This window comes from Rhinopithecus roxellana, chromosome 1 (assembly GCF_007565055.1).
Source record: "Rhinopithecus roxellana isolate Shanxi Qingling chromosome 1, ASM756505v1, whole genome shotgun sequence".
NCBI lineage: Eukaryota > Metazoa > Chordata > Mammalia > Primates > Cercopithecidae > Rhinopithecus > Rhinopithecus roxellana.
The window spans coordinates 84,418,380-84,434,330 of NC_044549.1; the positions used below are offsets into that span (position 1 = coordinate 84,418,380).

Here is a 15,951-nt window from a genome sequence, read left to right on the forward strand (position 1 = left end):
CTTTAGCATTCATGTGTTGTACTTAACCTCAATTTAAATGTAAATTTTGGGCAACTTCGAGTGCTTTATCTGTGAACTTTGAGAGCTCTCTTCATTAATGAGGCCTGTACTAATTATAAGCAGTTTTGTGAGGTTTCCTTAAAACAATTGCAAAATTGACCCCAAAATGAACAAATTTAGAATTTATTTGTTTTTTATTAGGTTGGTGCAAAAGAAATTGCGTTTTCCACATTTTTAATTGCAAAACCACAATTACTTTAGCACCAACCTAACAAAAAATACTGTCACCCTTGTGCAAGTTTCTAGCTTCACGGCTCTCCTCCGAAGGTGTGCACACAGGAGGGTTGGTGAACATGAGGAAAACAGAATGAAACACCAGAGAAACCGATGAAAAATGAAAGTGAAAGTGAAGTGGGACCTTTCTTCCTGAGGAAAGAAACCATACCCTCTTCTTATCTGAAAAAAAAAATTCTACTACAAAATAGTCTTGGCTTCTTTCTGATGATCCAAGTCAGGAACACACAGTTTAGCTAGCAGCAATTAATATGAGTAGCACTATCAAAATTCTCACGAAAACAAAAAGTAAAAATGAAAAATAAACAAAAAAAACCTGAAAGAAACACTTTTCAAATACTCACAGGTACATCCACATATTTGGAAGCTGCCTTCACCTAAAGAGGAAAGAAGAGGATGGAAGTGAGGCTGGTGTTTATGTTTAATTGTTCACTGCTCAATGCTGTATCCCCATCAGAATCAAAACAACATGCTGGCACATGCAGCTGACCAGGAAAAACAAAAAGGTACTAGAAAATAAAATCTGTTTGCTATTTTTTCAAGCCATAGCCACTGCTTTGCAGAAACAGAGAATGCACACTCAAATTTACTGATTCAGATTCTGTTGCTGGAGCGGGAGCTTTACATTTTCCTCCCTCCCACTGAAAAAGAGAAAAGTGACTAGCTAAACCCAAATGGATCAGTGGGGGACTTACCAGTCTAGAGAAGCAACTAAGATTGCTGTTACTTCTCATACCTTGGGTCTTTGTATAATTTGGCTGCAGGTTGTCCTAACTAAATAACGAAATACCTGAGTTCTCAGCTTTCATTAACTCAGATTTTTAAGAGGAGGATGGACATCCTCAACCCAGAGGGAGATGTTGTCTGTGGGTAGGGGAATGAGAACCTTTCAAAACTGTCCAAAGGTTGCTTTTATGTCTCCTGATTTTAGGTGCTAAAAATTCCAGATGGGAAGTGCAGGAAGTGGTTATAAAAATTTTAGTTTTGTGGGGAGGGAGTATGGTAGTGTGCTAGAGTGTTATGTTTGAGAGCATGGAGTTTGGAGTCAGACCTCGGTTCGAATCCCAATCCTACCACTTAGAAGCTGTGTGACCTTGGGCAAGTTACTTCATCTCTCTGAGCCTCAGTTACCTCATCTGCAAAATGGAGTTATTATTAGTAATAGTGCCTATTTCCGCAGGTTGATAAGGATGAATTCACACTTAGCCACAGGATGTAAGCACAGAACAAATGGCAGCTAAGATGATGAATTTATAAGCAAATGTGGGTGAGCTCTGAGTACTGTGAGAAGCCAATGAACAGCTGGGTTTGAGAAATAAAGCCTATAGGAGTATGTTTAATATTCTGTGTGTTTCATTTTGACTCAGGTCACACATGTTATCTAGGCACAATTAAGACCAAGGGGTTACATCTGGGGTCAGAGAGGGTTTCCTGTTTTTACTGGGAACTGCAAAGACTGCAATGCACAAAAAGCAGTTAGGATGTCTTTTCACATCTCAGCCAGGCTTCCTCCTGCAATTTGGCTGAGATCAATATTAGGAATCACAGCTTCACCCAAATGTCTCCCAGAAAAGTACCCAGGGGAGTGATTTCCTCTATTGCTCTTTTCTCAATGCTAGTTTCACAAATGTCAGCTCTCAAGAGAAAACAGCCAATGAACCAATAGGGTGGGGTGGAAACAGCCCAGAATTTAGAGTCAAAAGTTCTTTCAGTGCCAGAACTCATTGACCCTGGGGAACTCATGCCAAGTTCCTTAGCCTTGGTTTCCAGATTTCTAGACCAAGGTAACAATACTGTGTACTTTGCAGGGCTGAAAGCTTGATGAAATGAGAAAACACATGAGAAAGTGCTTTGTAAACTTTAAAGCAAGGAACACACATCAATTAGGTAATTATCGAGAGGGCAATGTATTCTACCTTCTTGAATCGTTGCCAGCCCCCAAGATGATTCCTGGAGTCTCCTGTTATAGATTCTCTTAGAACCTTATATTTGTTCTTTGCAGCATTGGTTGCAATTCCACCGAATTTTTTTTTTTTTTTTTTTTTTTTTTTTTTTTTTTTTTTGCACAGTGTCTACCTCCCATATAATGTCATGAGAGCAAAGGCTATCTTGGTCTTGCTCATGGCTGTCTCCTCAATGATTCACCTGGTACTGGCTTAGAAAGGGAACTCAGGGAAAAATTATAGAGGGAAGGAATGAGAGAAAGCTAATGACCAGTTCTGGCTTCATGATGATTGAGAAGTAAGCAGAGGCAAGACTGGATCAAGGAGCCACTTCACTGATCAGTCCCAAAACCAACATAGTTGTATAGAAAGCTGACTGCCTGCAGAGGCTGGTGGGTAAAGGAAAATACTCTTAGTCCTTACAGGGATTTGAGGCAGGCTCTCCAGATATTGCACAATTATCATTTCTACTAAAAGATTCTAAACCCCAAATCTTTCCTCTTCATTCCTATGCTAGAACTTAGTTCAGGAAAGAAGGTGGCTTGCCTTTTTTTCATGTCTCCTCAATGTATACTATTATCTAATGTTTCTGTGATATTTTTCATTTGCAAAACACTTTCACAAACAGTTTCTTCTTTAAGCTGCCCTGCAAAAAGGGGGCGATTCAATCAGATCCATTTACAATCAAGAACCTAAAATCCATATAATTTAAGGAATTTATTTGCTCCTGATCACAGACAGGAGGCAGAGAAGCCAAGACTCCCACGTGGTCATCTGAGCCCAACTTTCTCCCTTCGAACTGTTGATCTCCTCAATACTGGTAGAAAAGTATGAGGAATTCGAGCATCAGTGGTCAGAGCAGGTGCTAGCAAAACAATTCTTCTCAGCTAGAAATTCCTCCTGTACCCTGTGACGTTGATGCTTAGCAGTTGGTAGGGGTTTTGCTACAGCTGAAATGATCAACCTTTAAACACACCATTTACCATTTACCACTAACATGCAGTTACAATCCGGAGAATGACAGCAGTATAATTCTATTCCTTTAAAGGCATTTTGGGAAGATGAGGCAAGTTTCTGTCATGAATGAAAATCATCCACTCTCCTTCATGCACCAGCCCTCGGTTTGTTAGGATTGTTCTTTTATTTAATAAATGATGACTTGCACTTAGTCTTAGTGATCCTCCTCCCATCCCATAATAACAGGAAAAAAACCCAGGGTAAATTGTGGTCTATTATTTGTTAGAGACATGTGTGTATCATTTTTGGTTCTGGATACTGAACATTTTTTTTTTTGTGGTGGGCGGGATGGAGTGTCACTCTGTCATCTAGGCTGAAGTGCAGTGGTGTGATCTCGGCCCACTGCAACCTCTGCCTCCCGAGTCGAAGTGATTCTACTGCCTCAGCCTCCCGAGTAGCTGGGATTACAGGCACCTGCCACCACGTCCAGCTAATTTTTATATTTTTAGTAGAGATGGGGTTTTATCATGTTGACCAGGCTGGTCTCAAACTCGTGACCTCAGGTGATCTGCCTGCCTCGGCCTCCCAAAGTGCTGGGATTACAGGCAGGAGCTACATACCCAGCCGCTAGATATTGAACTTGAAGAAAGACGTTGATGATGAGGAAAAGGGGGAGTCTGGCAGTATAGTCTATAAGGAAAGCAAAAGAAAAGGCATCTTGCCTAGAAAAAGATGGGCTAATTGCAAAGAAAACTGTAATATTCATGTAGTTAATTAAGGAGCTTTAGTGCAAAAGAACTGAATTTGTTCACAATGGTTCCAGAGCATAGAATCAGAATGAATGTGTAAAATTACAGGGCCCTAGAAAAAGGTCTAAACAATGATCACAGTCCAGTTAGGAACTGGCCATGTCTGGTGATAGAGACCTCCATCTCACTGGAGAAGCTCAAGTAGAGGCTAGTTAGAAGGCTCTGGACGTGTTTTTCTTCTCTTTTCTTCGTATTTGTTTCTTTATCTACGTAAGAGGTTATCTCAAAGGCTGCTTTTCATTGTCTGATTCAAGCCCCCTTAAGAGGTAGGAAGTTGTCACCAGTTACATTCTTTACAGTAGATAAATGTAGCAGAGTGGAGAAATTGACAGAACCAGGATCAGAATCTTTTCCTGTATAATGTCAGCAGTGCTCCCTTTTTAAGGATCACCTTTTCTTAAGTTATCCATATCCATAGGAATATGTCTTTCTGCCAGCTATACTCTAGGTAGTAGGGAATGACCAGATTCTCCTGACCCACTAGAGCTTCAGAATTATTGCCAGAAAATCAAAGCATGCACCAGGCACTGTATCTAGATCAAATAACCAACAGCTCTCACCATCTACACAAGACTATTTTACATTATAATTAGATATTGTTTTGATGAATAAAACACAAATTTCTTTAAAAGCACTATATAATATAGTAGCTTTTTGTCTTTATATATATTTTTTCCATCAATGGTTGTTAAAAGAGTGTGTGTGTGTGTGTAATTTTCTTTTCTTTTTTAACTTAAAATCTAGCGAAGTGGCTTAGAGAATAGGTTCAGGATTAGCTAGGTTAAAACTCTGGCTTTGCCATTTTTTTAGCTTGGTGACTAGCCATTACTTAACTTCTCTGAACCTCCTCTGTAAATGGGACAATAATAATGCTACTCAAAGGGTTCAACTAAATGTAGCTATGCTTATCTTGATTACTGGTAATACTGGTTTACCAGTGTAGACAAAGCACATGCTCCTCAGCCTGGTGGTGATAATCAGTTTCACTCTCCACCTCTGACCCATGGGCAATTTCTTGCTATAAAAAGGATGCTGGAATCTCCCCAGGTTACCAACAGGTATTTGAACTGATTCTCCATCTGGCATAGTTTCTGCCAGTTCTGTGACACCCTATGCACCGAGAACTCACCCTCTAAATGTTGAGGCTGACAGCAAAGAACTGTTCTCTTCCCTAAGTATGATTGAGTGTGGGCATAAGTGAGAGGGAAGTTCCACAGGCCAGTGCCCTGGGTTATAATCAACAACACAATCCATTACTCTCTGGGACCAAATCATAGCCATGTACCCTAGGGCACAGGAAACAAAGGGGAGGGGGTAGGGCTTGCCCCAGATACCTGGTCTGGCATCGCTCCTGAGCAGGGTCTCAACTGCCTTCAAAGGACAGGCAAGAACTGTGATCCCAGCAGAACTTCATCTCCTGGGACTCCCTGCTTTCTGACCATCCCTTCTGGTAGGACCAACCCATATCCTTTCTCTAGCAGCATTCATGAACCTTCTTGTCCCCAACTCTCCAGATAGAGCCAGTTCTGGAAAAAGCTTAGAAAAAGAGACACAAATCCAGAGAGGCTGATGGAGGCTAAGGATAAAATTAGGAGGAGGTGCTGTCAGTGAGCAATTATTCATGTTTCCATGTGCCTGAAACAAAGAACACTTACTACGTACAGGTGCCACATTAGGAGCTGTAAGAAGAATGTGCTCCATGATTTCTGCCTCAAAAACCTTTTAAGGGGGATCTCGTTAATATTCCCATTTTACAGTTGAAGAAACTGAGGCTTAAAGAGATAAGCAACTTGGCCTGAAGGCGCACAACTAATAAGTTACAGCTTTGGACCTCCCATTCCCTAAGCTGCCTATTATCCTATTATTCAGTTTTTTTTTTTTAAACTATCAAACCACTTTTATTAACCAGTTATATTTAAGTCTTATTTTTTTCTTGTTTATGTAGATGTAACCTTAAATAGCTTCTCCAAAAAAAAAAAAAAAAAAAAAAAAAAAAATGTATGAGGGACTTGAATACATTTGAGTCAATGCAGAAAGTCCAAAATAGTTACTCTGGCCTGAATGTCCCAGCTAATTACCTCGACCCTCCACCTCACTTAGCCAGTGTAGACAGGCTTAATGGTTTCTCTATTGAGCTCTTCCATTATTTTTCAGGTGCCCAAGGTAATCTTTTCATTGAACACTCACCATTCTGGGATTTTCACAATGCTGATGACTAAGGGATTTTCTTCTGCCTGGCCCTAAAAAGGGGACCTGAGTTAATCATTGTGCAGCTTTGATAGGGAGCGCGGCAGGGGCTTAAACCACTTCTCTTGCTTCATTAGGGGAAAAAGCAACCCAGGTGCAGACCACGAGGACCTCGGGGTTTGATACTATTAAATCAATGCACAGACAAAAACAAAAGTGGATTAGGCCCTTTTTGCAAACAGAAATCTGGCGGGTAAGACTCAAAGATGGAAGAAGAAAGAAGTCTGAACAGATACCACCGCATTAGTGACTGCCCGAGCGCCCCATGGTCTCTCAAAAAAAAAAAAAAAAAAAAAAAAAAAAAGGAAAAAAACAAGGAAATGATTTATTCTCTGCATGAGCTGACTCCACCCCTGCCTGTTTGACTTCACAAGAGCTCTGAGTTAATTTTCTTGTCCTTTGCCTAGAAACTGCAGGCCACACCACCATTTCAAAGGGCTAGCAAAATTTACGTCAATGTTTGGCCTTTGACATTTCTGCTGCAAGGTTAATGATGCTACTTTGCTCCCTTTTCCACTTCCCTAACTCAAGCAATTTAGAAATGTAGATTTTTTTGCATCAAGGCAATTCAGTATGTAAAAATGTTACTCAGTACCATCCCTAAAATCATTTCATCTGTTGGTTTGATTTTTCATCTCTCATCAGCCTCATATCTAGACTGTAGGTGCTCTCTCTCCTTAGTGTCTACACTGCCTGGCATATAGTAGTGGCTCAATAAAAATATGTTGAATGAATGAACTTTAGAGAATGGCAGTCTTTACTCAGTACCAAGGGTAGAGGTTTCTAGCACTTTCTTACGGTAGGTATTTGAGCTGTAGCACTCTTATAGGATGACTAAGAAAGTACCACTAGGCACGATCAGTTCAAAAGGAACTGGTATTTGGTGCCTGTATAAGAAGAGCTTAAAGGGTCTCTTGTTTTGGTACACCCTAATTAGTGCAGCATACAAGGTAAGGGCTTGGGATCAGCAGACAGATGTTTGATCTGGCATCTGGTTTCATCACCCACTAGCAGTGGGCCAGGTAACTAACCTTTCTAAGCATTGGCTTACTTTTTGGAAAATAGATATAATGATAATAACAACAGTAGTTCCTCCTTATAGGGTGGTTGTGTGGATTATTAATTTTTAAAAAGATGAGTTTCTCAAGTGCTTACCACAGGTGGAATTCTATTCTAAGCATTTTCCCTGTATTAATTCATTTACTTCATGTAAAGGGCTAAAGGAGCTAATACATGTAAACATCTTTGCATAGAGCCTGGCACACAGTATGTGTTTAATTAGTGTTGGCTATTATTTTTATACTCCTTTTCCCTCCACCTCCCAAGGGTGGTGATTGGTCAGGTTTCAGTGCACTGGCTGGGCTATGTTCCCCTAGTGGTTGGGGTCATTAAACTTTACATATCTGAAACTTGGGTGTGCTGCTTCTGTTTCAAGGTTAGAATGCTTCAGGTAAGAGCGTGTGACTTATCCTGCAGTAAGAGGCCTGACTATTCTACTTCCTCTCCTCTTTACTGGTCATGTTCCAGGTGTGCTGTAGACCTCTCTGATTCTATTTCTTGCTGGCTTATCAGGCCTAACCTCATAAAAAGAGATCCCTGGAGACCACTACGGGTCTGTGGAGTTCTCTGCATTGGAATGTAGACCTGAAATCCAGTTCACATTGTGATAGTTTGTTTCCAAAGATGCTTGCCATCAATTCTTTTGCTTTCTGTAGGCGCATGCTCTTCCCTCACTGAGAAATGGAGTCTATTCCTCCATCTGCCTGGAGTCTGGGCTGGTCTGCAACTGCTTTGACCAAGAGGATATAATGGAGGTGGTGCCATGCCAATTCTGAGCCTAGTCTTGAAGAGGTCTGGCAGCTTCTGCTTCCTCAGTCTTGAAAGCCAGCTGCCATGTAAGTGTAACTACCCTGAGACTACCATGCTGCAAGAAACCCAAGCCACATGGAGAAGCCCAGGAGGATGAGATCCTATTTGGAGAGGAAAAAAAGCCACATGGAGAGACACCAAGTTATCAGACATTCAGCCCCAGCTCAGCCTATTCATAGGGAAGTGGTTAAGAGCATAGACTCAAGCTGGACTGCGTGGGGCCATATTCCATTAGGTTGCTGCAAAAGTAATCGGGGTTTTTGCCATTACTTTCAATAGCTCTGCCGCTTACTTGACAAGTTACCTAACCTTTCTATGCCTCATTTTCCTCATCTGTAAAATGAGGATAATTGTATTGTTCATAAGGTTGTTGAGTTATTGACTGAGTTCTTAGAACAGTCCCTGGGCATAGTAAGAACTATGTGCCAGCAATCATTGTCATTTCTGCTGGAAAATCAGGTTGTTCTAGTGAATTGTACATGTATATTAAGGTTGGTCTGACCCTACGCGTGTGGCTCCCTAAATTTAAATAAATTAAAAGAAAATACAACTGAAATTCAACTTTTTAGTTGCACTAGTCACAGTTGAGAGTACTTGAGAGCTACATGTGGCTAGTGACAACTATTTTGGACAGCTCAGATATGGAATATTGCCATCATTTTAGACAGTTCTATTGGACAGTGCTGGTCTAGACTCAAGGGACACTCATAAATATAGGCTATTGCATTTTTAAGTGATATGAGTTAAGAATGCCTATGTTAGAAAATGAAATTGGAGGAGGAAGCAGAAGAAAAAAGATATGGGTGTCATAGTCTCATTTCGTGGGTGAAACAGGAAATAAAGGTGGATGGGTACAGCTTAAAGTTATAATGGTACCAAGACAGGAAGAACAATACTGGTATAACTGTAACAGGAGGAGAGTGGAGGAGAAGTGCGTGATGTAAAGTGAGCTGAAGCTCTGTTACAGTAGGGAGTCAAATAATCATTAAGATTGACCAATCAGGAAATGACTACAAAGGCTAGGTGCAGTGGTTCATGCTTATAAGCCTAGCACTCGGGGAGGCTGAGGCAGGAGGATTGCTTGAAACCAGGAGTTCAAGACCAGCCTGGGCAACATAGGAAGACCTCTACAAAACAAACAAACAAACAAAATTAGCCAGGCATGGTGGTGTGCACCTATATTCCCAGTTACTCAGGAGGCTGAGGCAGGAGGATCACTTGAGCCCAGGAGTTCGATGCTGCGGTGAGCTGTGATCATGCCACTGCACTCCAGCCTGGGAGACAAAGTGAGACCCTATCTCCAAATAATAACAATAAAAAAAATAATAACAGTACTTAGCACTCCAGGGGTTAAAAAATTGTTAAAAAGTTTCCTTTTGAAGGAAGGGATTGAGAGCAGAAAGGAGCAGAACAGAGAACCGTGTCTTTTTTAAAAAAAAATATGAATGCTTCTGTATCGTTTTATTTTAACCATGTGCCGATATGACTTTCATTAAAAATTATTGAAAAAAGGAACAAAAGTGATAGAATTTTCAATTTTCAATTCTAGTGGAGAAAGGGATTTTGCAGGAAGAATTTATCTTTCACAGGGTAACTTTCTCAAGGTGTTTGGTTGATGAAATCATGGTTTAGGGATATGTCCTCTATAAAGGCAAAACCAAAACCTAACAGAACCAACCCTCAATACATAATCTGGATGCTCTAAGTGCATCTTGGGAAGATGAATAAACTTTAAGTGCCAACTGAGGGACCGACTGCTTGGGTGAGACAGAATGTGTGAGTGGGCGGATGTACTGGGACTGCGTGTGCGGGTGAGCAGTTGAGCAAACCTCAGTGGCTTCTGCCTGGGGCCAAGTGACAATTACAGTGAAAACCCCTTCCAATACTTTCTGAGGACTGGAGAAAAACACAACCCTTGAAGTGTATCTGGAATCATAGACAGCATGACGGATTTCCAGGGCTCTGTCACCAGAGGGCCTAAAATGTCTTCTTTGCTTACCGAACGTCAATACTGTGCTGGGCCAGTTGGGAGCCACTATTTCCATATGAGCACTGGGTCAAATGCTACACGGACGCACATACATCACGAGGCCATTGTCCCTTGTTTCCTTTTTTAAGAAGGCCAGAGTTTATAAATGCCATTTTTACAGAGGTGGAAACTGTGACACCAAAAATTTCTCATGGGTAGCTCACCAGATATCCATTGCTTGAAAAATGATCACTGGCTTTCAAAATTTGATTCCCATTTGAAAGAAATGAGTTAAAGTTTGAGATGTTTAAAAAATAAGGTTTCTCTAAGTTGCCTATAAATGGATCCAGTGTTAATAACATTTCAGATAATGGAAAAGAGAATACTGACCAAGTCTTGACTCTTACTCTTACTTTCTCAGTTAGTGTCTATGTGACCTTGGGAAAAGCAATGAACTACTCAGATTTCTCATGAACAATACAGAAATATTTAATAACTGATAGTCATATGTAAAATCATGAATGCATTTACCAATGATTGAACACCTAATTTACAGTGTCCTATTCACTTCTTCTAAGAACTTGTCTCCTCCCTTTACAAATGAGGAAACTGGGCTCAGAGAGGTTAAGTTGCTGTCTTCAGGGCACACAGTCAAGAAGTAGCAGAGCTAGGATTTGAACCCTAGTGGGTGGGCCTGACTTCAAAGGATTCCCTACTGTATCAGGTTGTCCCTACACTGCCTTTTCACAAGACAATTTAACAAAGTGTGAAGGGAAAAGTCCTACCATGACTGTGGAAGTATTTTGAACAACAAAATGTATTACAATATTCACCAACCACAAAAAAGACCTCATATATATAACTGTAACCATCAAGGATAATATTCTGAAATGACCTCTGTGAACCACTGTAGAGCTTCACAGGGGGCCATGGGAAGGTGGGAGACAGCCCAGGCTTTCCTGAAAAGCATCCTTAGGTAAGAATATGAAAACTGAGTTGCAGGGCTACTGGTTGATTGCACGGCTTCTGTGCATGTTCATAAATATTGATTGTGATTAAACTATTATCATAGTAATGAGGGTAGTAATGCCTCCTACAGCCCATCCCACCACACTCCTCAAAGTCCCTACCTTTTATTAAACAAAGGGCTGCTGGCACTGCTGGGGAGTTGGGCAAAAGGCAAGGAAATGATCTCTATTAAGCAAACGCATTCTATTCCATGCTCCGATTAGGAGCCGCAGCCTCATTAACGATGAGAATTGTTCTCATCTCCTGTTGTTCAGGGTACTGTGCTCCGAGACTAGATCCAGGAAGTGTATGTTCTCATCTCCCCCCACCCCCCACCCCCTGGGGCTTCTGAACAGATGCCTGATTGAAGTAGACCTGTTTTCCCTTCCAGTTTTCCTTTTCCTCATTTCTGTCCCAATCCCTCATTCCCAGAGACGATTTTTCCAAGGCCGAAGGGCTCCTTCAGATCCACCCTCTTAACACTGCTGATACTTAACAATGGTTGCATGCTTACTCTTTGCCTAGCACAAGGTTAAGCAATTTATCAGGAATTCACCCTCACAATGGTGGGCATGAAATTCTCATCGCTTACAAATGAGGAAACTGAGGCTTGGAGAGGTTAACCGACTTCTTAAAAGATCCACAACTAGTGACATGATGGAGCTGGTATTTGAAACACGGTTCCCTTGGACTCCAGGGTTTGCCCTCCTAATGGCCACATTGTATGCTTTTCCATTTGGTTGATTTTTGTGACATGATCTTGTTTTAAGAGAAACTTGGAAGTGCAAATTGGAAAGTTCTAATTTTGTAAAATCTTCAAGCAGACATGTAAGCTTATTTGACTTTTCCTGCAGGCTGCTTTAGCCTGAATTTGAAGGTATAAATTATGTCACTGCTGCCAATGACAACTTATCTATCATAGCCTAGGTTTGTAACACAGTGGTTTGGTTTCTCTCTCTCTCTCTCTCTCTCTTTTTTTTTTTCCATTTTCTCAGGTAAAGAGTGAGAAAAACAAGTAATCCCAGAGAGGATTTTTGCAAGGCTCAAGGGATGAGTTAAGAGGTCTGAGTTCTACTAAACTAGCTGTGCAAGTCATTCTCCTTCTCTGGTCTCAGTTTCCGCAACTGCAAAATGGAGTGGCTAGAAAGTATCAGTACTTCCCAGACTTCCAGCATCAATACACCTTCCTGATTTTGGCTACAACCCATGAACCATCTGCATTATAGTTACTTATTATTTCTCTTTAAACTAGCTCATTTTAAAAATACTTAATTATAAAGGGAAACGTATTACTACTATAAATGAAAAAGCAGTATCACTCTCAATAAGAAAAAAGCCAGGGTGAAAATAAATACAATATAACTAAAATAATGGTAGCAAATTCTGGGTAGACATGGTTGCCTGCTAAAGGTCCTGATCCTGAAGCCTCCCCCTCCTCTGTTACAAATGAAAAATTGAGATTTTTAGAAAGGTGTGAAAGACAAATGAGCACCAGATGGAAACTTTCTTCTTGATATAAGGATAAAGATGAAAAGGGAATTAGAAAAATAATAACCCTTTCACAATGTGATTGGTCTTATTGAATGATGAATTTTTGGAGCATCTAACACCAGCAGCATCTAAGGTCCCATGTGGTACATATCCTACACTTGGGATATACTCAGTGGTATGATAGTTTCTGAAAGACTCACTCTCTCTCTCTTTCCTTTCTCTTTCTCTATATCTCCCTAAAAAAAAACCCCAATATAATAATATACTGAAATATAAGTAATAGAGTGTTTGCCAATTTCAGTAAAACACTCCTGCTGTGGTCAGTTTTAGGCTACCAATGTGACATCCCTAACTTTGAACATAGGAAGAGAAAAGGAGAAGTGGCTCTCACCAGCAGGTAGGAGCCAAGCAGACTCTAGCATATCACTGGAAACACTGAACCAGAAAGTCTAGAAAGTTCCTTCTATTGAATGCACTCTAGGCAGTAACTTCCAGACAGTAGAGTAAGATTTTTGTTTTAAATCTCTCTCTACTACTCTTAGTTCAGTAATTTACATACAGCAGTGGCTGATTGAGTAACTGATGCTAACATTTGTGCTCAGTGGTAGAACCACACTAATAATTACAATGATAACAATATCTAACAAGTATCAAATACTTACTCCAATCCACCATTTTCTCATTTAATTCTACCCACACCACACAATGTAGGTCTTATGGCTCCCATTTTACAGATTAGGCAACTAAGGTCAGAGATTAATCGATCTAAGATTATACTTTAGGAAGTGGCAGAACTGGAAAAACAAGAAACCTCAGTGCAGACTGAAATAAACCTGATTCAAACCAAAATATGCTTGGAGAATGAGATATTCAATTCCAGTTAAGCAAACATTTTGATTAATAAAGAGGTATTTTAGAGACTATGTAAAAATGAAAAATTCTTTTTTTTTTTTGAGACGGAGTCTCACTCTGTTGCCCAGGCTGGAGTGCAGTGGCACGATCTCGGCTCACTGCAAGCTCTGCCTCCTGGGTTCACGCCATTCTCCTGCCTCAGCCTCCCTAGTAGCTGGGACTACAGGCGCCCGCCACCAGGCCTGGCTAATTTTGTGTGTGTGTGTGTGTGTGTGTGTGTTTTTTTTAGTAGAGAGGGGGTTTCATCATGTTAGCCAGGATGGTCTCGATCTCCTGACCTCGTAAACTGCCTGCCTTGGCCTCCCAAAGTGCTGGGATTACAGGCGTGAGCCACTGCGTCCGGCCGAAAAATTCTTTTAGCATTAAAATAAAACACAAAATGCTAAAAAAAAAAAAAAAATACTAAACATAATGGAAAATGTCTTTGATGAATCAAATTTTTGCATGCAAGAATGTGCTAAAATATAAGTCACAAGAGTTTTGGTTGACCTTGTCATGGATAATAGTTTGGACAGCTTACAGGAGAAATGATTGGTATGCTAAGACTGAACTGGTAAGAAAATGGAACCAACCCAAACGTCTATCAGTGATAGACCGGATAAAGCAAATGTGACACATACACACAATCGAATACTACACAGCCGTAAAAAAGGATGAGTCCGTGTCCTTTGCAGGGACATGGATGAAGCTGGAAACCATCATTCTCAGCAAACTAACACAAGAACAGAAAACCAAACACCGCATGTTCTTACTCATAAGTGGGAGGTGAACAATGAGAACACATGGACACAGGGAGGGGAACATCACACACCAGGGCCTGTTGCAGGGTGGGGGGCTAGGGGAGGCATAGCATTAGAAGAATTACCTAATGTAGATGATGGGTTGATGAGTGCAGCAAACCACCATGGCACATGTATACCTATGCAACAAGCCTGCACGTTCTGCACATGTATCCCATAACTTAAAGTATAATTTAAAAAAATAAAAATAAAAAAAGCACCAGGGTCATGTAAACTTTCTTACACTTTTGAGTAATTTGACAGTAAGGCTAAGAATGGCTATTTATGGAGCACCTACTTACTATATACCAGGTGTTATGAAAGGCCTACTGTTTATCTCTTATTAGCCCAGTGGCTCTCTGAAGCAGCTATCAGCATTCCCACTCTATAGATGAAGAAACCAAGGCTGAGAAACGGTCAATAGCCTGCCTATGTTTCTGTTAGTCTGGGCTTCACAGTCACACCTTTATCTTAATCACTCTCTAACTTTCTGGTGATAAGCTTCCCACTGCATGTGATTTGGAGGTCAGCATAGAATCTATAGTTAATTTCATGACATCTATTTCCTGTTTGAAGCCATGTACCTATTCATTAGGTATTTCTTTTTTCTATTTCTTTTTTGAGACGGAGTCTGGCTCTGCTGCCCAGGCTGGAGTGAAGTGGCGCGATTTCGGCTCACTACAACCTCCGCCTCCTGAGTTCAAGTGATTCTCTGGGCTCAGCCTCTCAAGCAATTGGGATTACAGGCACCTGCCACCATGCCTGGCTAATTTTTGTATTTTCAGTAGAGATGGAGTTTCACCATGTTGGCCAGGCTGGTCTCAAATTCCTGACCTCAGGTGATCCGCCCATCTCTCCCTCCCAAAGTGCTGGGAAATACCCACATTCATTAGGTATTTCTTTTGTAGCTAGCATTTCTGTGACCTGGTCACTTAGACCACACAGTCTGGAGAAAATACTGTGTCTGTCTTACGTTTGTTTTGAATGATATCCAGCTGTTCACTACACAGTATTAAGTGAAATGGTTAACTTTGGATACTCATCTTTTCTCTTCTGTAAAGCTTCTGAAGGGTTGCTTCGGACAGCAAGTGTGTTAATTGTTAACTCCATTTTCATGGCATCAACTGGAAATAAGGATGTCCTACTAGGCAATAAAATGATCTGTCACAGACCTCAAAGGGGATGTCAAATTCTGAAACACTAGGGAGTGGCTGATGAAAGAAATTGACAGAAGATATGGCAGATCAGTGTTTTAGAGTTCTCTAACTTTAAAGTGCAGCGTTTTTTGGTTGGCCCATATGAACAAAATACTTTAGAAGAAATAAATGGTGACTTCCATTGGAAGGTGGCCCTCAGCTCCAACATCAGAAGACCAATAAGCCCAGCTGGCTTATAACAGGGAGTTGGTCTCTCTGTGACCTGCCTTAATTTCTCCAGCTGAATTGATTTTGGTAAATTCCCTGCTCAAAACCCTTAAAGTCTGTACCATAGGCAAGCTCCTTCATGATCAGGCTCCTGCACTGATTGCTCTTTAACTCCATCTCTGCCATTTCTCTCCTTCTGGCCTGGCCTTTCCCTGAGTCACAAGGAACTTCTAGTTCCTAAAATGTACTAGACCTTCCCTTTTACCTCCAGGTCTTTGTATCTTGGAATACTCTTTGTTCTCTCCTTTG

The 15,951-nt window shown here is 40.9% G+C and overlaps 1 protein-coding gene across 14 annotated transcripts in view; it reads right to left on the bottom strand.

Annotated features, from left to right (window-relative positions):
- CADPS (calcium dependent secretion activator) overlaps positions 1-15,951 on the bottom strand; it is a 492,502-nt gene that overhangs the window by 47,378 nt on the left and 429,173 nt on the right. For all 14 annotated transcript variants that reach the window (XM_030927221.1, XM_030927190.1, XM_030927201.1 and 11 more), the window contains one exon: positions 639-671. In XM_030927221.1, coding sequence (XP_030783081.1) covers positions 639-671 — 33 coding nt within the window. The remainder of the gene's footprint in view (positions 1-638; positions 672-15,951) is intronic.